The 21907-nt window shown below is 45.8% G+C and overlaps 1 protein-coding gene across 4 annotated transcripts in view; it reads right to left on the bottom strand.

Moving 5' to 3' along the window:
• The window catches only part of ZFHX3 (zinc finger homeobox 3), a 1295343-nt gene that overhangs the window by 39863 nt on the left and 1233573 nt on the right, over positions 1-21907 (bottom strand). For all 4 annotated transcript variants that reach the window (XM_023637235.2, XM_070263082.1, XM_023637236.2 and 1 more), the window contains one exon: positions 4589-4696. In XM_023637235.2, the coding sequence (XP_023493003.1) occupies positions 4589-4696 (108 nt within the window). The remainder of the gene's footprint in view (positions 1-4588; positions 4697-21907) is intronic.

Here is a 21907-nt window from a genome sequence, read left to right as displayed (position 1 = left end):
TAATTTATAGCAATTAATGATTGACTGGATAATCACTGCATTAATTATTGTTCAGTTGCTAACACTGGGGGCTCTTTAATCCAGAACACACACTTTCAAATCTACAATGCTAAAAGAGAACAAGGGATCACTTTCACATCTCAAAAAAGAAAACCACAAAGTTGGATGGCGGAAATAGCTGTGCATTAGGGAAAAGGCTTTGCTTCAAAGAACTGTCTTCACCCTCTGTTGGCCCACAGAGTGATTCACACTTGCCTTGAGTAGATGTGACCCCACAGTGTCTACCAAGGGCTTGTACGTGTGCCACCACTTGCCATCATGGAACCCTAGGTAGCTGGGGCTGATGGGTGTCACTTGACCACATTTTACAGATGAGGCATCTAAGGCTCCAAGAGGCCAAGTCCCTTAACCAAGGTCATTCGCTAACTGGTGAGCTTCCTGACTCCTAATCTAGAGAGGTCTTTCCACTTCACCAACATGCTTTCAGACTGAGCACGAGGCTGACTTACTACAAAGCATATTCATAGCTGACAATCCCACTCATTTTAAACATACAGGTGGCTGTCGTGTTACTGTTACCACCATACAACTTGAGGAGAGTGCTACTCCCCATACGTGGAAGGGAGATGAAAACTAGATTGGACTGAAAAATTCCAAGCTCGGAGAGGTGGTATAGCATACTGGTAAGAGCTTGGGCTCTGCCCTCAGGGTTAGTCGCACAGCCAGTATGCAATTCTGAACCTGTCCACACGACTTTTGGCAACTTGCCTGAGCTCTCCAGGGCTCAGTTTACTTATCTGCAAAATTGCAGGGGAGGGAGGTGGTTACTTACAATATCATTTCATAGAGTGGGGGTGAGAATCCAATAAAATCATGTGTATAAAGCAGTGCGTCCCAACTCCTTTTCACATCATGGCACACACAGAAAATGACGGTAAATTACTATAAATAGATGAAGTTGCAGTTGACCCTGGCCTCAGCAGCGCCCAGCCCCACCTGGCCAACCCAAAGGCTGCAGGGATCAATACCTGTGCACCTGTAAGCCATTCATAGCATGCCTATTGGGAAGGACAGGTGTGACACACTAGATGGGTGCCGGGCACAGAGTCAGAGCTTAATGTAGCCTCTATAATAACTGGAAAGTTATTATATCTGTAATGCATTCTTTCAGGGTTAGTTTTTCTCCTTTTGAATATCGTCAGCTGCATTGTCCAGTATGGTAGCCACTAGCCACACGTGGCTAGCTCAATTTAAATTCATTAACGTTAAATAAAATTTAAAATTCAGCTCCTCAGTGGTACTAGACACATTTCAAGTGCTTAACCTTTTCATATGCTCTACAGCATAGATGCAGAACATTTCTATCAGCACAGAAAGTTCCAGGGCATAGCACTGATCTATAGTAATAGTGTTCTGATGACTGTGGGCATTACTGAAATCCCCAGTAGAGTGTGACATTCCCTGAAGGCAAGGCCATACTCTCACAGAACTTGTGATCAGTGGAACTGTGCCTGGTGCCCCGCCACTGACTGTGGGATTGATGCTACCGTGGTCAAATCACTATCTTACTTGTCTTGCTGCCACTCAAGGTAAAATACCTGAATCTAAATAAAAGAAGCCCAGAGAGGGTTACCAATGGACACCAAAAAGGAAATCAGGAGTCCCATTCCAATGTAAAAATAATTAAGAATTTTTAGTAAAGATTATCCATTCCTGTACAAACCCCCAAACTACATAATCAATAGCTGAGAAAATGCCAATTATCCAGGCCCATTTGAAATATTATTAATCTGCATCATGAGCAGCCACTAATCAACAGTACAAATTGTGAAATCACTATTTATTTATTTGCTGGGAGGAAGCACTCCCCATCACATTTAATCAGACAGGAACAGCTCAATTTCGGGAATAAATGGAACAAAGGCAGATATTCTTTATAAAATACTAAGGATCCCAAAGAAAGCTTGGAAGAGGTTGCTGGCACCTGTATCGATTCCAAGATCAAATCAGCCCAAGTACCTTAATAAAGCCTGTCATTACACACTCAGATGATACAGACAAAATTATGCTTCAGGTCAAAAGAGGATCATTTGAAGGAGTCAGAAAAGAATTTTCCCTTCTCTCTTTACTACCGTGCAACTGGCAAGGTGCACCTCTGAGTTATTCATTCATTCTGTCTCTGTCTGTCTCATCTCTGTCTTTTGGAGATAAAGATTAAATATGGCCTGTTGCTGGAATGAATGAATGAGAAAGTAGAGTCTTATTAAAGACATTCATTTTTATGGTGCTCATTTTAAGTCTTTCAGTAGGCTCCTGAAGGCCTAGCGTGTCCACTTGCACTGAGAAAACTCACTACCACTGAATTATAAACACTGCATGAGAGTTCATTGAACTGCCCTTAACAGAGCTTACCCTGAACAGGTGTAGGGATTAGAGAAGCACAAAGTGCCCGGCACAGGCCTTGGCACACAGTAGGAGCTTTGCAAATGGTGGCTTTTGTTTTTTTTCTTAGTGTCCTTAGCACACAGGATGCGGGGAGCATATGCACCAAATATCATTTGCATGATCTCACTAAATCCTTGTGTGTTGTTCCCCCTCAGCTTCTCAAATTCCCAAAAGCCACATGCTGCCTGGCAACAGTTTCACACTCATATGGGAGAACCTGAAGAGAGACTGCCACTAGTTTTCCTCATCTTATTTAACTAAACTAAAAACAAAACAAAAAACAAAACCCCTCCTGATAAAGAGCTTACTGTATGCCAGGCACTGTTCTAAACTTCCCATATTCAAACAATCCTCACAGTGCTCCTGTCAAGTCGGTACTGTTTTTAATCCTCATCCCACTAGAGGAAACAGAAGCACAGAAAGGCTAAGGTGCCTTGAGCAAGGCCACACAGCTAGAAAATGGCAGAGCCAGGATTAGAAACCACGCACCCAAACCATGAAAACAAAGGATAGATGGTCTGGCCGGTTACTCAGTCTTCAAACTCCGTTTGTGAAATCCTCTTCCCTAGTTCACCTCCTCTGCGCAGGTATGTTTAACTGCTATCTGCAAAGTTTGTTTAGATCTCACCTTAAAATTACAGCACAAACTGGGATCTTGGTCCATGCAAGGCAACACAGGATGATCCTCTCCCCACACTCAGGGCCTTTGAGCACAGACTGTCAATCCCTACTCCCTGGTCCCACCTTCCGAATCTTCCTAGGGGGCTTGGCCCTATCCCTCAGCATTCTCTCGAGCACAGGCCTCTGGACGCCACAGATCCCAGGTGGAAAGGGGACGGACGATAAGCAGCACGGACAGTAAAATCCACCTGGCGTGCCCATCCATTTGCTTAGCTGCAGTCACGCCCTGTCCTTGTCTCCAGGAAACAGAACAGGGGCACAGGGCCTACTCCGCCGGATCCCTCCCGGTATTTGGAAGCTGTTATGCTGCCTCTCAAATTTCTGTTTTCCAGGCCGAATAGCCCCAATTTCTTCAAGCTCTTCTCAGAGGTAATATTTCTCAGCCTTCAGTCATTTTCATTGCTCTCCTCTGGCCTCTCTCCAAGATTCTGTATATTGTTTAAATACTGAAGGCCAACACTGACCATGATTTAAGAACAGTCGTGCCTGGAAAAGTAACAAAGGCCCAACCAATACAGACTCCAGAAGGTAAATATTTTCTCAAAAAAATCAAAGTATTACAATATTAATAATGGAAGGCAGTAATAATAGGTTGACCAAATAAAATAATTTCTGTTGCTTGTCATGTCATTTCCTCTAATTATTATGGTGGTTTCTGGGAGACTTAGCTGTCCCGATAAGCCTTCCTAGAAAAGACTTTGCTCCTCCTCAGAAAAACGTAAGCTTTTCTTCCTAGTCTCAGCTCTTCTTTTCCTCAATACAGAAATCTTATCATCACAAGAGATGGCTGCTTCCTCCCTCTCAACACCAGCTTTTCCAGAAATAGCACTTCCTTTCCTGACTTCTTCAATTTCGTCTGCTTTTGCTAAGACATCCTCTTGCCTGGCTGCACCACCTGCCTCCCCTTGGGTGCATTTCAGGGTGTGGGTGCTCACCCTGGAGGCAAGGTAGGACACCAGGAATAGGCAGAGGCTGCTCGGGCCCCCAAATGCAAGATGAAGCCCCCACTTCACTGCTGACTCCTTAGAGATTCAGGGATGACCCCAGTCAAGTTCCACAAGGCAGATCCCCGTGCTGGGCCTAGGAGTAGGTGAGACAGGCGACTGGACTTCAGCGGAGGAAGGATCACATCAAGGGCAAAACAACAACGGGCAAGAGCTGCTGAAGAAATGCAACCTCAAAAACACAGACGTTCCTAACACAGAGCCAGACACCTGGATACTCAATAAACAAGCTGGCTTTTGGGCCATTTAAAAAACTTTTTAAATTCCTTAGTATAACACTATAGAAGGAGAATGAAGATGACCACTCAATAAAGCAAAAGCAAAACAAAATCCCTCTCCCACCCGCAGGGCCAACATGGCTTTTCTGGGTAGGTTAAGGATGCGTCTGCTCTCTGACTTTGAGCCCCAGTCTTCCAGGGGAGAAACCTCAGGAGCTCGAGGGCAGCCACACACACTACCTGTCCACTTGCTCTGGTCCTTCTCGCCTCCACTCTCTTGGTCTTTAGCAACCTCCTCTGGATCAGCAGCTGTTTCACTGGGCCCTTCACCATCTTCAATGGCTTCTTCTGAAATAGAAGAAAAACAAAATGTCAACGATTAAAACTAGACAGAAGATAAAGGACTCTTGGCTCCTAATTCCAAAGAACTGCCAACCATAAAACACAGACACCAATGACTACCCCTCTTCTCTTCCCAGTGGCCCCTGAAAGGCTGACTGCACTATGGATATGCCGAGGTCTGGGTAAGCAGTGGGGACTTTCCTTCCCTTCTTGTTGGTATGAGCTTATGACTTGCTCTAGACATGTGGCCATTAGGTATTTCCAGATGGATGCCGAATGCCTCATTTGAGTTCTTCTTATTGAAAAGCCAATTCTGTTGAAGAAATAACTCCAGCTGAATTCCTAAAGTTGCAGGCAAGTCTTTTATACTTGAAAATGCAAAAGAGGACCCACATGTTTGCTTTTTGCCTAGCTCCAACCCCAGCGTGTCCTGGCATCGAATTAGACTAAACCCAATCACTGACCCCTCATAGGCCTTGCAGCGCCTGTGCATGTGCCAGAACACGGCGGGAGTTCTTTTTATAGTCAGTCATATTCTAAGAGTCAAAGAATATCAGTGATATGATTTCATCAATACGAAGAGTTCTAGAAAACAAATGACATCCGTGAGCACATCAAGCATCAGTGGCAAGAAGTTAGATTTGTAGAGAAAGGGGGAAATTTTTTTTTTTTTTAAAGACTGGCACCTGAGCTAACAACTGTTGCCAATCTTTTTTTTTTCTGCTTTTTCTCCCAAATCCCCCCAGTACATGGTTGTATATTTTAGTTGTGGGTCCTTCTACTTGTGGCATGTGGGACGCTGCTTCAACGTGGCCTGACAAGCAGTGCTATGTCCGCGCCCAGGATCCGAACCAGCGAAACCCTGGGCTGCCGAAGCGGAGAGCATGAACTTAACCACTCGGCCACGGGGCCGGCCCCAGGGAAAAAAATTTTTTAACAGAATCATAGACTTTCCTTTTGAAGTCATTCTATTCTTTACCCACCATTGGTTTAAAACTGACTAAGGAAATTCTCTCCAGGTCAACACACAATGCTTTAGTAAAGGTAGAAGAATGGTCATTTGCAACATTAGGTTAATCATGAAGTAAAATGCCATGTGGCCAAGTGGGGAAGACGGGGATAAGATATCCTAAATGATGAGGGAAAGGAAGTGAGACATTTCTCTCTTGTTCTCCTGGCCCTTTGGATCATTATCCAAAACATTCATTAAGAATGGGCTAAATGAATGAATAAGGCAGGCAAACCAAGGTAGGCTACTGATGAAATGATTAGGACACTTTTGAAGAGCACACCTTCCTGGGTATAGAGACATGAAAGCCTGGCTGTCCACATCCGTCACCCGAGGCCAGCACTGGACCAGACCTCACTGGGACCACCTATTAGGGTCCAATCTAGGGCTATGGATTTGGGGCTCTGTCCAATGTCACCTAAGTCCCTCCAAATTCAGTTCTACTTTTCAATATTTCAAGGTACTAATACCCTCCAAACCTCCAGAAAATAGCTTCTAAATTTCATCTCACAAAGGAAGTAAAAGGAATTCAAAGTAAATTGACCTCAGAAGGTTTATAAAACACTTGAGGAAGAAAGTATCTATTTAGAGTCAGATTTTCCTAATTCTTCCCCAAAACACAATGGAAGTCCAAGTACTGGAAAACTGAACTAGGGGTCAGGGAACATTCTTTCTTCATTACCACTAATAGGGGATTTATGAGGCAGTCATAGGGAACACAGATGAAATAAGATACTCCTTATTTTCATCTCCAACTAAGAGGCCTCCACATACAATTTCTACGTCTCCTTTCTGTCTCAGTGCCTAGAAAAGTTAACAGCCAATCTTCCTGCCCCCACCTTTAGTTCAAACAGAGGAAAATCAGGCAGCCATGGCTTCAAGTCAATCAGATATACAATGCCATATTAACACTATACATCGTTTAGTAGAGGAAAAGATATATATACAAGTATTAGTAGAGCTATAACAAGCAAGTTACACAGGATGACATATGTACCATCTTAATTATGTCCGGGAAGGATGTTAAATTCACATTTTAAAGCTTTTGATAAAATTGTTCAACACTGTAATTATAAAATCCATCTTTGAATGGTGATACTAGTATTCAGTCTCAATATTATTAAATTGGGTCTACGCAAAGTATCTCTTAAAATATACTCATTTGCTCCAATATATGCTGTGATATAAAATATCTGTAGTACTGATACATTAATCAAATTTGACGATGCAAAGGGGTGGCTCAATGGCCTCTCCTCTCCATCATGCGCTGCGCGCACACACACACATTATCACCTTAGATGGAGACAGTCTGACACCTACAAAACAGAGAACACCCTGATGTGGTGATGAACAGTGTCTGAAGGTGCTGCTCTGCAGAGGAGGGAAGGAATTTGCGCAATGGGAGGCAATCTCCAAGGCCAGCACCTCCCTCCTACACTTTATGTGGGCTGCAGCCATCTAAGCAGAAAGGTAAGAACTCCTGGTCACTCTGGCATTGACCCCAGTTCTCTGAACCTTTCCAAACAAATCTATTCAGAAGATAGAGAGTGTGAAGAATCAGCACATCATTGATGCAATGAGCAAGGAAACTGCACAGTGCTTTGTGACTATTCCTGAGCCCTCATTCTATAAGCCTACTTGCGTCTTTGCTTTCTTCCCTCCCTGTCTTACTACAAGCAGAAAAGTGAAGGCCACTGAGTTCCAACGAGGTGACAAGACAACAGAGATTAATTCAGGAACTTATTTTGCTTCTCTCTCTTTCTTTCCTCTCCTTTTATTTTAAGATTTAAAAATCAAGTCTTCTTCTTTTGGAGTTCCTAGGTTTAATATTGTCATTTATGACTCATTCATTAAAAGGCTTTTATATACTTGGTGGAAGAAGAAATGATCAAGAAACTCCTGGACAAGCCAGCTTCCTTTACAAGGGGATCACTGTCCTCACCCCCAGCTAAAAACCAGGTCCCATTCAGCCAATTAGGTACTTCTCTGCAGTTCCATGTCTGACGTACAGGTGTCGCCCTCTGCATGGCGAGGCCTGGAAGGGCAGCTAGCTGCAGGAGGCAGACACCGTCTGGGACGCCTAACCTGAGCATGTGGAAATAATATACATCTTCAAGTGAACTGTCTGGTCCCGGGGAAATAAAATAGGACATTCATAAGCAGTTACACCATCTGTCTTTATACCATCATCAACAGCAAGAGGAAAAATAGCTCTTTAAAATGGATGAAAGCCCAGGCTGACAGTAACCAGAAAACTGTGAGTTCTGAATACCAATAAAGGCAGAGAAATGATTAAAAAACAGAGATACAAACTATGAATTCATCTGGACAGCTCAGGCCCACAGTGCTTGGTAGGCGGGGTATGTTTTATTGGTCCCCAAAGCCTAAAGTGACCCCACTAAGATCCAGGCCTCAGGCACCCACAGGAAGGGCCTGGTCTCCCTGCACTGGGAACACGTGGGCACTAGGGACACAACGGCACCAAGCTCCGAAAGAGAGAGCTGCGTCCACACTCTGAGCTCCAGGCTGGGGTTATCTGGCCCTCGTCCCCTTTAGGAATGTATAATTGATACCCACATGCTGATAGAACACAGGGTGGAGGGGAGGGTTTTTCCCCACAGATCACAGATCGCATTTTCCCCCGTGAAGTCAGTGGCAACTGGCCGGGGTCATTACAGAAGCGGATTTTTTTTTTTTCTATAATATCAGCTACTGACAGGTGGTGGGAACAAATGAAGACCTGGTGGACCAATGATCCGGTTTTATCTGGAAAATCCTGTCTTTCCCTCAGAAGATGAAGTTGCTTTCCTTCACCAAGACATACAACAGCCACTGTGCCATTTTTAAGGCCGAAACAGACAAATCAAAACCATCTTCTCCTCAAACAGTTTAATAATATTTCAGAACCCAACCAGAAGAAACGAGGAATGCTTTCTCAAGGGGCAGCCAGGACCTACGGGAGGAGGTCATCTCAGCTCCCTTTGCCCCGCCGGTGCTTGGCAGGAGGCAGCAGGCACAGCACATCCCAGACAGAATATCTATTTTTTAGAAGACCCCAGAGAAGGCGCCTTTAAACCCCCCGCAGGAGGACACCCTCCACAGTAGCCCTGAATCTAGGGCACCCTCCTCTTTGGATGTATTTCATGTTAAAGGGCTGGGGAAATAGAAGCAAATTCTGAATAACTGCAAGGTCTTCCTGGTGTCCCCTCTGCCTCCAACTTCCATGTAAAACAGTGACTGAATGCCTTTAAAAAAATCTATTTCCATTACCACCTCCTTTTTACAACTGCCTCTCCCAGGCGGCACTTACTAGCACTTGGGCCAAACCCAGCCTGCTCACGTCACTCATGTCTCCTGGTTAAGGGCAGAGCTCTCAGGTATAAAAATTTCAGCAGATAAATATAATCTAAAAGGGAAGCGTTTCTAGGGCAGCTTAGGATTCTGAGGGGTGATGACAACACAGCCCTAGAAATTTCCCTTCAATCAAGGTGGTTTTCCTTACCACAAACGCAAATTGTTCTCTTAACATACCTTATTACTTATCATGTTGGTGAAGGTGATGGCATGATTTCCCAGTCTGTGGTGAAGTCTGCTCCCAAAAGAGGCACGTGTGCCAGTTGGCAACCCCATGGGGATTTGCAATAATTTTATGAACCTGGAAATTGGTTTGTAGAAGGAGCACCAGTAGAAGCAAAGATAGAGGTGCCCTCACCATGAAGTCGGCACTCGCTACCACCGCACACACTCTTCAAATGTGCTACCCAAGAAAACTTGCCAGTTGCTAAAAAATGATGCAGATCACCCTACTGGGGCCGAGTGCCGTGTCCATTGGGTGTATTTTACCAATCGCTTACAGACTTGAAGGAAGGGGAGTCAATCAATGACTAAGACTAGTCCCTCTGTTCCTAACTTAACAGGATAATGTAGATTAATTCAAACCTTCCCCCAAACCTGACAAGGCCCCCATAGAGCCTCGATGGGAGAGAAATTTGGAAATTCTCGTAAGAATCATGGTGTCTCTACCCAAGGCTCTCAGGCAATCACATTACTTCAATAATACACCAATCTGGGATCCCTGAAGAATGAAATTGTTCTTTCCTTTTTCTTTGGGGGGAATGATGTTTGAGGGTGGGGGGAAAATAAAGTGCGTTTGTCTGTCGGCAGGCTCAAGAGCTGAGAAACATTAGCTGTCATGAACCACAATCAAATCAGGTTTGAAATATTTAGCAGTGGCTTGGAAAGCGCGGTGGTGCAGCTCTGACAGGCGAGATGTGCACAGACACCCACTTTCCATTATAATGGAAATATCAGGCCTGTTCTGAATATGTATAACCCAGAAAAATGTATTGATTTTTCATTCGGCATTAAAAAAAATGAAATAGCCTGCAGCTGTCAAAAGCCTTTTGTTAAAAGCTCATCTTTCCTGGAATGAGGTTTACCAGAAACAAGTTTTAATTGTATATAGGACTTCTTCTTTGAAAAACAAAATAACCAATCTGCTTACTTTGAAGATAGGGTTAAAGCTTTTCCCTTCTCCATTTTCAACCTAATTAACCGAGGACAACCACCAAAGCAGACGGGAAAGGCCCGGCACACTCGGACCAGCAGGAATGACACAGAGGGTGGCGGCCACTTTTGCTTGGAGTCTCTGTGATGGGTAGTGGGAGGGACTCCATGACGGTGTCTTGTCCTCTGGTTCCTGTAACTCCTGTGTAGATGCTGGATTCTGTGGCTCCAGACACACTGGCCAATGGGTTGTCCTCTTGAAGCCTCGACCGGCACAAGTGGAAAACAAGGCGGACACTCTCGTGTGCCCAATCCTCTTGGCCTTTTGTTATGCATAGGAAACCTCAAATGGTTTTAAACAGTCTACAGAATATGCATGCTTTATTTTGCAAATACAGGTCAAATCAAATCCCACAATAAAAAAGATGACTGCTAAGGTCTAGACCACTTTTTTCAAATAAGATCCAGTGCATTAAAATTCTGCCACAATAGGAACTTGTAACAGGATGTGATCTGCAGTGCTGATGGACAGACACCTCTAGTCCCATCTTCCCTCTCCAAGCCAGGGAGGAAGGGTGAGTGGTGGTGACGCTTGTAATTGCGCCCACAGGGGTGGCCACTAACTATGTCATTCTCCCTCTGTGACTTTTTGGCAAGTGTGATCTCACTGAATGGTGACCACAGGTCCTGTCAGAGGGTGATTCTGCATGCGTCCTGGACTAAATCCCAACCTCGCAGTGACACCCAGATCCAGGACATGAGAAGCTACCCTGCAACATTCTGAAACACAGTTTCTCAAACATCTACTCCATGGTTGTATTCCATGGTGTCTTTCCAGCCCTGACAGTGTGGCTGGAACCGGCCTGAGAGGTAGCTTTGGGCGATTAGGTTCTCTGGGTGACAATACCACAGCCCCAGAAATTTTCCCTTAAATCAAGGTGGGTTTGCTCACCACAAATGCAAACTGTTCTCTTAAAACATCTTACACTTAGCATCTTGGCAAAGGTGACTGCATGTTCTCAGGCATGCACATGGAATACGACACTTACAAGTCTACCCTCAAGTTCTTTGTGGATAATCTGAATATTCTTTTTAATTGCTGGCAAACTTTGTCCATCCATTTTCTGCATCTTAACAGGGAGTAGATTGAGGAAAATGCCAAATCACAAGACAAAGGGCCTAGGATCCAAATCAACACTGGTGAGTGGAACACTAGTAGATACAACTACCAAAGTCTAGGCAGGAAACCTGAAGAGGTGAAGTGGTGGGGAGAGCAGGCAGGGGCTCCAAGGTTGGAGTGTTCATTCATTCATCAGAAGTGCAATATTTTTCCACCTTTTCAGGATAAGAGTCTATTTCTTTTCCAATAGACATTAGAACTTCAGGGCATTCAGTGAAAAGTATGCGGTCCCCGTGGACTACAGGCAAACTGGCATCCTACAGCCCTGCTGGCCGGGCCTCTCTCAAACCCCTCTCTCCACTAGGACCCCTGGCATTGGGTTTAAGGGACAGACTCTGGGAAAGGCAGAGCTAGGTCTCCCCCTCCAGTCATCCCTGTCTTCAGCATTTTCCATTTTCTCACCCATCTAAGCTCTCTGCCAGGCCGCACCATCTTGCCAAGGACCCTTCTCTACCAGGCAGATGAATGGTCAGGGGACAGCCTGGCACTCCTGCAGGGAACTGTCCCACCTGCTGGCTTTTAAAAAACTTCCTTCCAAACTGCTATCTGGTGTTTTAAAGAAAACTGCCTTCTCAAAGATGACACTTATAAAAACAGATTTCAGGGGCTGGCCCCGTGGCCGAGTGGTTAAGTTCGCGCGCTCCGCTGCAGGCGGCCCAGTGTTTCGTCGGTTCGAATCCTGGGCGCGGACATGGCACTGCTCGTCAGACCACGCTGAGGCAGCGTCCCACATGCCACAACTAGAGGAACCCACAACGAAGAATACACAACTATGTACCGGGGGGCTTTGGGGAGAAAAAGGAAAAAATAAAATCTTTAAAAAAAAAAAAAAAAAAAAAAAAGAATCTGATTAATGCTGAAAGTAATATAATTATTACTTTCTGACTTTAAAAAAAAAAAAAATAAAAACAGATTTCAGTCCTCTGAGAGGTAAGAGGACGTGAGCAGGAGAGGAACTGGAGGACACAAAAAAGAGGAGACACACTCCCTCTAATGACAAGTTCTTTTTCACGTGACTCCTTTCAGTGATCATCTTACTACAGGAATTCTTTTTACCACTAGGTGTTCGTTTCCCAAATACACCTGGGGCTGCAGTGCCTGGAGTTTCTGGACAGAGCTTGAAAGGCGAGAAAGGTCTGCTAGCCTCCAAGGGGGCTGCCGGGAGAATCCAGAACTGAAGGAGCTCGGCCCCTCGCTGCCCCCACCCTGACCTTCTTTCCTGCCCCCACCCCACCAACCCTGCCTTTTGGCACCAGGCTAAAAGAATCAACACTCTGAAGGCAACTCCGGGTATTATTAAAATGACTAATTGGAGAATAGAGACCATTTATGCCTTTGTATATTTGAAGATCTTGCCACTGTTTATAGAAACAAGAAAAATGGGGACTGTGTGGCAAGAGGGAGCCTGGAAAGGCCGGGCCCTGCTGCAGCCAGTGTGTTTGGCCCCTGCTGGAGAAAGCGAGGGCCGGCTCGACAAGAACCGACTCTGGGGGGCCTCTCCGTTTGCTTTTTACTGAATTTCACCTCTGACTTGAACACTGACAGGAGAGAGCATTTCATGGGTCCAAAGTGGCCACGGCCTGTTCAGGCCTCCCAGAGAAAATGTCCTCTCTTTGAGTCGTCCTCCTGTGCGAACAGCACAGAAGACCGGAGCACGAAGTGAAAAATGCTGCCGTTGTGTGGCGAGGGACGGGTCCTGCCATTTTTCCTCTCCCGGGCAAGGCCACTTGGTCATTTGAACAGTGTGTCAAAACCATGCTAGAATTAAGGGGGTGGGTGGGGGTCAAGAGAGGAGAAAAAGGGAGGAAACGCCTCGAGCCAGGATTGCAACAAGTTCCATTTATCTGTGTTCTCAGCGAAAGCACCTGGGTTGCCCCCTGCAGAAACGCAGAAAGGATAAAAGCGAGTGTGCAGTGACAAAGCTCGATGGAACTAAATATGTCGCTGACTTGCCTGTTGGCTATTCACAGGAAGATTTTTTTTTTTTTTAATAACTGAAAGACGTGAGTTCCAGTTTGTAAAATACAAACCCAACCCTGAAATGGTTTCAGAATCCACTCTAGACAAGAAATCCAGCCCTGGCCTGGACTCCGAAGCGAACTGAAGTCAGCGGGGATTAGCTCCCTGGCTCTACAGAGCCAGGACTGCTGCTGCGACTCTCACACATGAAATGTAAAAAGGCACCTTCCCCGAGAGTGTTTGTAGTGGAGCGTGATGTGATTGTGTTGTCATTTATGGGAAATAATCGCAGGCCCATCTCTCCCCTTCCCCCCATTTTCCACTCCAAATAACCATGAAAAATTACACTTCAATGTCAGGGCGACGACAAAGGCGTGCGCTCTCGGGGAGCTCAGCGGATTTGCGGGGTTTTTTTCCTTTCTTCGGACAAAAACTACCTTCAATTGTACTTCATTTAAAACGTGATCTAACAAATACATTTTGACAAGTTCCTTTCTCTTTTCGTCCTTTCTTTCAAACAGTATTTTGCACAGTTTAACTTCACACCAAACTGGAATGTTCTGGAAAGAAGAGGCAAGCAAAACAGAATTCTTGAAACCAAGAAGGGTGGTCGTCTGTCCACCCCCCAACCTCCTGCCTCTTTAAAAACAAAATCGTGGAGGAAAATCCTGATTCTAACTCAGTACGCTATAGAGAACGAGAGGGGAAGGGGAGAGAGTAAAGGGTCATGTCCTAAGGACAGAATATTTGCTGGGCAAAGGCAAAAAAAGCCAGGGTTAGGAGGAGGAAAAGGGTCTTGAGGGAGGAATAAGTGGTCTCATCTGCTTGCTCATCAGAATAAACCATGTAGTGGATTTGGAAGCATCATCTAAGGTGCCTGGATGTACAGTCAGAACCGGGGATTCACGACCACATGGGGGGATGAGGAGGGGAGCCTCTCTAAGGGGGTACAAGTGCCCTCTACTCCTCCCTCTCTACAGAAAGGGACATTTTTCAACTGAACAGATCTGCCTGAAAGCTTTTTAACATTCCAGGTGTGAGGCCTGAGCGGTCCCTACAAGCATCTGTCTTTCAGTAACACCCTGCTGGAAATAAACACTGCCAGGCTTCCACAGTTAGAAGGGAGAAGACAAGACAGATAAACACACGTGAGTGATAGAAAGAGTGTAAATAAAAAAAAATTAACAGTTTCCATTAAAGAAGACTGGTATCAACCTGTGAGTCAAGACTGACTTGACTTGTCAGGGAGATCTTATGCTTAACATACAGACAAGAAACAAAAACAAAACTGTGGTGTGCTTCTCCATTTATTTATTTTTAATTGGAAAATGTTAGAAATACATAGATGAAAAAAAGTCAAGGCAGGCTTGAAAGTGTACTTAAGCATCTATATACAAATGAAGGTGTATGGGAAATGAACAGGATGTACCAGAAGTGATATTAAATGATGGTGATTAGAACCTAATGGGTGTAAGTGAAACCTTGTGGGATGGCTCTTGTAATGGGAACATCAACACTGATGGAAGCAATCTATACGAGAATGATAGCAAGGGAAGAAAGGTGAGGGGCAGCCTTGTAGACCCAAAGCATTTACAACGCCGGGGAGACATGATTTGACCACGCCAACAGGAATAATGAAGATTTTGGGCGAGGAGATGCAAAGAAGCAAATTGAAAGAGAAACTGGTGAACATTTTGTTTCTGGCCACCAAAATGAATAACACACAACTGAGAAAAATAAAACCATGACTCCAGGGGTCCAAATCATATGGTGACATAAGTGAGGGACTCAAATTCCCAGCCTTTGTTGCCTCACTCTTATGTTTACAGTGTCCGAAGGCTCTCTAGCCTATTGAGAAAAGAGCTTTATCCCTGTGAGGCACAGAATGCAGAAGTATTAGTCTCCTCCTACCAGTGGACAGCAGAGTGAGGGACTGACTATCAATGAGCTTCATTTTGCATGATCATAAGCCACTGATATGCACAGCTGGTAAAACAAGCTGATTCATAAAAACAAAGCACAAACAAAGGCTTACACTTTCCAAACCAAATCTGGGGAACAGACATCAGGCCAACTTTAGGCAACACTGCACCCAGCAGAGCACCAGCTAAACCTGCTCTCCCTTGGCCAGACCCAAGTGTGCACAAAGGTCACTGCATGTGTTAACAGCATTGCACATTCCAGAATGCAACGCTAGAAACGCATATAACCCTGGAGGTGGCCCAGAACAGAGTCTTACATCTCCAAGCATGCCGGGGAGTCTTCTCCACACATTCACTGCCTGACGCAAGCGGAGAAGAGCCTGCCTCTGCCAGGAGCATTTATGGTCACACTCGAGACATTTAAGGATGTGTCTACACGTGGAAAGTCAAAAACTGGGCCATTCTCCAAAACCATCAAGTTCCCAAACATGCTTCAGCCTGAAACAAGCAGGCAGCAGAAGCAAAACGTTTCAGTTGACATTTCCTAAGAAATTGCAAAGAAAGTGAAGCAGGAAGCTGAGGTACAGAGAAAATCCAACGGTTTATGTTCAAGAGCTTTCCTGCATTAATGGGAGAAAAAGCAGATGGGATTGCTAAATTGTCATTTGTAACATGTAGCTTGTACAGCTCTTCTGTGCCCAAAGGAAGAAAGAAAATTCTTGGATCTTCTTTCCTTTTTAGAAACTCCAAAGTTATGCCAGTGGTTAAATCCAAAGCCTCTATATTTTTTAAAATTTGGATCCTGTACAATGAAATATTCTTTTTCTAGGGCTTAACAAAATGCTACCACCACCACCAGCCCCGCCCTTTCATAATGATTTCAGCCACAGCCGCCCCTCTTCAAATCTCCCGGAGCTACTGACTGTGCTGTAGACCCAGCCTCAGGACGCTGTGCGCATTCATTCAGCTGTTCCTCCTGTAAGGTGTTTCTCAGACCTTAAGAGAACAGGCTGGTGTCCTTTGAAAAGGAACACATTCCATTACACACTCCCAAATTTATACTGCAATACCTCCCAAGGCAGAAACCACAGAATCATGATCATTAAGACAAACAACTCAATAAAAGTAACAAATTCTAGACTCACCCCCATACTCTTTAATGGCGTGAAGACTTAAAAACAACTAATACATGAAACCTCTAAGCAAGAAGATATTGCCATGAGTTGAGAAAGTCATCAAGGATCTGGGCAGAAAATGCAATTCAGTGACCAAGAGTTGGTACTTAGGACAGTGAGGGTAAGAGAACTAAAGAAATCTGTAGCCAAATTATACTTTAAAGAAATAATTTTGGATGTTTACATTTTTCTGTGTGCACACTGCAACTGGAGAAAGTACTAAAAGCCCAGTGACAGGGAAATCCCTGAGTCAAAATCCTCCTCAAACTTGCAAAAGTGTGCAACTTTTTCCAAGTGAATGTGGACTCCAAGCAAAGAGAGACTAAGGAAAGGAAATCACAACAAGTAAAACGTTTTGCTTCCCTTTGTAAGGCCAAGATTCCTAGCAAGGAAGGGAGTAAAACAAGCCAAGGTGTGAATGAGAAGCAGCCGGAAAGCAACAGAATCTTGAAGATGCAAGTGCCCAATAGTTAGGAAGAAAAAAGTAAATGGGATTCCTCACTTATCAAGCAACATCTTTAAATATAAAAAGGAGGAGGAGGAGCAAAGAGGAGGATTTAGACGGCAATCAGTGAGAAATTTTAAAAAACTCCAAAACCTATGTAAGAATATATCTTAAAATTAAATATATATTATGGCAGAAAAAACAGATCAATTTCTGTCTGAAAAGAGTCAGGCTATGAATTGACTCAACTACTAAAAAACTTTGGGGACAGGTTGGAAAGAACAGGAAATGCTCCAGGAGAATGGAAATGACAGAAAACTGAGCCCTTAGGAGAAATAATTTGAAGAATGGAGACATAAACAAGAAAAGATGAATGGGTCAGTGGACTAAAAACAGAGCTGTGTAAAATTTAGCTAGATACAATCAGGGTGGCAAAGCCAGAAATTTCTCTAAGTGTTTTAGAAAATATAAAAAGGATGTAAGTACATAAATATATAAAATAGGCAGGGTAGTCCAAATAAGGAGAAGGCATAAGAGCATAAACACTAGTAAAATGGACTTAGGGAGGAGAAACGATGACTGTTTGCAGAGACCTGGTCATCAGAGGGATCTGCCTTTGATTTGAGGGATTTGGGGCAGCTGACCACAGGCACCTCAATTTTATAGACTAGGAGACCGGGGCCTGGAGAATGGCAGGGTTCTAAGACCACACAGTGAGGTAACCCAAAGGAGGGTCTCCAAAGCAAGATGAGGGACACTGGCCATGGAAGGAACAAGTGGTCACGGTGACACTTACGCAGGCAGACAAGCAAAGAAAGAAGCAATGGGTAGTCTGAAAGGTGAAGCCTGGCACCCTGCTCCCCAGATGCTGGATCCTCGGGAATCGTCCTCAATTAAAGCTGTGATATTGAGGCAAATGGATTCTAAGAGTGGTACCATGGCTGTTCAAGCAATATCTAGTTTATTTTACATTTTGAGACAAAAGGCATAGCATAGATAAAAATGGGCTCACCAAAACCGAAACCAACCAAAAACCAGTACCTAAGAACTCAGATATCCATGTTTTTAGGCAAATAGAACCCTGTTAACTTCCTGCCCAGGGTTAACATGGTACACAAAATAAAACCACCATGTTTAAAGACAGAACAAGCCATAGCTTGTGCTCTCATGCCCTCTGTCTCTCTCTCACACACACACACACAGCCCTCTCTTCCAGCTCTTTCTGGAAGGGGGGGAATCCCAGAAATACTGCTCCCAAATGGCTTGGGGCAGTGCCCATCACAGATATTCTGGATCCAGGGTGAGGTCCAAGGGGCTGTCACAGCCCTGAATCCCTGCCACAGAGAACTAGCAAAAGCCGGGTAATTGCTTTTTCCCCTTCCACTAATAAGCTTTTCAGCAGAGGAAGAATTCAGCTTCCTGTAGTCAACAGACCCTTTTTTTCCCTGCCTCTCCTTGCTCCAAATAATCTAAAGTGACTGCAATTTCAGTGCTGGCTCTCCAGCATTCAGCTCCACTGGCTGAGGTCACGGGGTGTCAAGTGAGGGCTCTCCATTTCTTTTCTACTCTGCCTTCACTCCACCCATGCTTCTTTGTAACTGAGGCAACCTGCCTCCCCAGCCCAGACATCATGTGTATCACCAGCCCACGGCACACACTGACTTCAGTCGGGATTCCAGGAAATGTTTTTTAAGGTCCAGAAAACACTGGAGGAGAAAAAAAAAAAATCTCTTTGCTATAAACAACTGATTAGTAATGACCAACATCAGATGCTCTGGTGACCCGAGCCACTAATTTCCTGGTTTTGAGAAAATGTACTGCAGTAGGACATTTTTTTTGTGGTGGTTAAACCATGTGGCTGGTTGTGTGGTTTTCGGTTTAGTTTTATGCAAATGACTTTGGTTCCTAAATTCTTAAGATCTTGCTCCGTATTCAGGGCTTTGCCATCTTCAAGCCTGGCTTCGTGTGGAATCAGATGCAAGTGGGCTGCTCCAGAACACTCTGCCCCACCGTCTCCTCTGCCTCATTACCCCATGAATGAAATGCGATTTCAACTATGAAGGGAAACACCGGTGCTTCCCCTGCTCTGTCTTCACACAGACCTAAGCAGAAAGCGCAGATAGGACTGAAGGTGAACAGAGACAGAGAGACAAAGGGAGATGGACTGAGTGAGAGAAAGAACAGGTGTGTGAAGGGAGTGAGGGAGGCCCCGGCAGGTTCCTGTCCCTCGGAGTGGAGGAAAAGAGGGAAACATGCAAATCAATGCCAGAGCCCTGCTTCTGGAAGAGCAGCTCCAAGCAGGGGAAACAGAGGCAGGTCTGGAAAGATGCTGCTCACTGGGCCTGCAGCCAATGCCCATGAAGTTCTGGAAAGGACGGAGAGAAGGGGAGATGCACCCAGGGAAAAATGTGAACACCCCCACCCACATGCGCCCGGAGGAGGTAGATGCTCACTCCTGGCTGCAGCCAGGCCTGTGATGGGAATTTATTTCCCTCAATTATGTGATCTTGTCCCCAGTCTCAGTTCATCAGCACAGTGCAGCCAAGTCAATGAAAGGCTCTATAATGAAGTAATCATATGCACGTAGACGACCCAGCACCTGCCCACCGGGTTGGCAGGGGTTCAGCCACACCCAGCCCTGAATCAGCAGACATGGGCTTTCAAGTCTCTCCCAACCCTCCACGTCGCCCCACCGCCCCCCAGGGCTCCCATGCTCCACGTCAGGTCACCCCCATCCTGCTCCAGGAACTTACTTCCTGGGTGGCATTTACTTTGACCCTATCACAAATGCCCTGATTGCAAAGAGAAGAAGGAAGGGACTGGCTAAGTAGGACTAATCAGTACAAAGCGCTAGCTACTTCCCTTTTCTCCTGTTAATCCTTTGCTGCAAAGAGCCTGATCACAAAGCCCAGTACCACATACCCAGAAAACCTCCATTTGCTTAAGTCATTACTATCTAATAATAATAATCATAGTCACAATTGTCATGTAACTCAAGTAGGTACTATCATTATTCCCATTTCACAGATGGGGAAACTGAGGCTCAGAGAGGTTCCAGTAATGGCAAAGGCCACAGAGCTGATACCAAGGCCCATGTTCTTCATTGCTGCCTTTAGAGTCGCCATTATGGCCTTCCCAGGAGAACTGACACTTCTGCTTGTGCTGTCCATCCATCCACCTATCACATACTCATGGAGGGTCTATTCTAGGCACGGACAGCACAGCTGTGAACAAGACGAGAAGAGTCCCTGCTCTGAAGGGGCAGGGGTAGGAAGGCAGGCAAGGGAGTCAGACGAAAAGCAGCCACATAAGCGAACGTACTGTGAGCCGGACGCTGATGAGGACAATGAAGCAGGGACGGGGACAAAGGGACCCCAGGGGTATTCCTTCTACCCCTTGCAAACTTCAGAACCATATAAAGCTACCTGACCTCGGCAGGGCTGCTATTTGAATGCTGGCTCTCTCTAGTACGAGATCAATTTGGAGTATGGAGTAGGTGGGCTTTATTTTTCTTAAACGGGCTGTTGTGGAAAAAAGTCTGCTCCACTCACTACTACATAAGAGGTGTCTCCCCCTAGTGACACACAGACCTCCCTGCTGCCGGCACCACCACCTTCCACCCTCCGGGCTGCAGCCAGGTAACCAAGTACCAGGAGGCAGGCATTACATCTCTCTCCAGGCTACATGGGGCCTCGAGCCTTGGCCCGGCTATCTCAAAGTACCCTGGGAACTCTGGGGCAGAGGAAGTGGTGTTCTGGGATTTGTTAAGTATTAATGGGTGAACCCGGAGCTCCTACAGGGCTGCTGGTCTGTACAGTGTGTCTATGGCTGGCAGACAAGAGGAGCTGGATCTGTGCCTGAAGAAAGGGTGAGGGGCCAGGAGGAAAACAAAATAAGTGGAGAGATAGGGGTAAGGGGGCCACCTGGGGGAGCCCCTTCCAGGCTGGGGATCTGTGGGGACACTCAGGACTGGTCCAGAAAGACAAGGCCTAAAGCCAGAGCAGGAACACAAAAGCATGAAACAGGGGAGTGTAGGTGATGGGAGAGGAGGCAGAAGCCAGAAATTGGGAGCCGAATGGAACCGGACGCCACTGGGCCAACCCATGAGAGCCGAAAGTGAATGTTAATAGGAGTTTCCACAGTGACGGAAGCCTGAGGACGAGCCGTTGCCCCTTCTCCAGCTCATCCCATTAAAAGCATCAGAATTGTGTTTTGGGGAAGGGGCCAGAACAATTATTGGAGCCTTAACTTGGCTGCTGCCTTTTACAGTACACTTCCCAGAATAAACTGCCCCAAGACTTCATCCATCACCAAAAAAGGCAACTGTAAAAACACTCATGGCCAGCCCCTTCCCTCACACCAGCACAGTCATTCTCCCCCCTCCCCCGCTTGCTGGCTGGGGGGGGCGGCGGGCAGGCAGGGGTGGGGATGGGAGGAGAGGCGGCTCAGGCCTACTACTAATTGCTCTTGCGGATGCTGTGTAGTGTGGGGGCCGCTCCCAGCGCTGAGCAGTTAGGAACTTCCCAAATCATTAACCTTTCTCGGAGTGCATTGTACTGGGAGGTGCTCCCTCTGCAGCCTATTCAGGAGCCCTATTGATCTGCCGCACACTCGGTGCCTTCAAAGTTGTTTATGATCAATATGCAAATTGCCCATGGCATTGATCTAGTATTAATTTTCAATTAGGGAATCCACAAGGGGTCTCTGAGGGTCAATACCTAACAATGCAAAGGAAACTCCACTGAGGAGCACCGGGCCTGATGCTGATAAAAGCCTCCCTAAGCCTCCTTCTCAACAGTTCCAGGCCCTCAGGACTGTCACCTTCACTTTGGCTCATTCGGTTCCCTTCTAAGTCAGACCCCTTCGGCCGCCTCCCAGGCTGGATCTGTGGCTGTCGCCCTCTGACTCCACCCTCCATTCCCCCACACCCGGTGCCACAGGGACACTCCCTGGCCTGCCAAGTGTCTTCCCCTGACACCCGCCCTCTCGATCAGATGCCCCAGGACAAGCCTCCATGTCTC

The sequence above is a fragment of the Equus caballus genome, chromosome 3, assembly GCF_041296265.1.
Source record: "Equus caballus isolate H_3958 breed thoroughbred chromosome 3, TB-T2T, whole genome shotgun sequence".
In the NCBI taxonomy this organism is placed as follows: Eukaryota; Metazoa; Chordata; class Mammalia; order Perissodactyla; family Equidae; genus Equus; species Equus caballus.
Note: the sequence above shows the minus strand (reverse complement) of the source record. Positions and strands in the feature narration are given on the sequence as shown.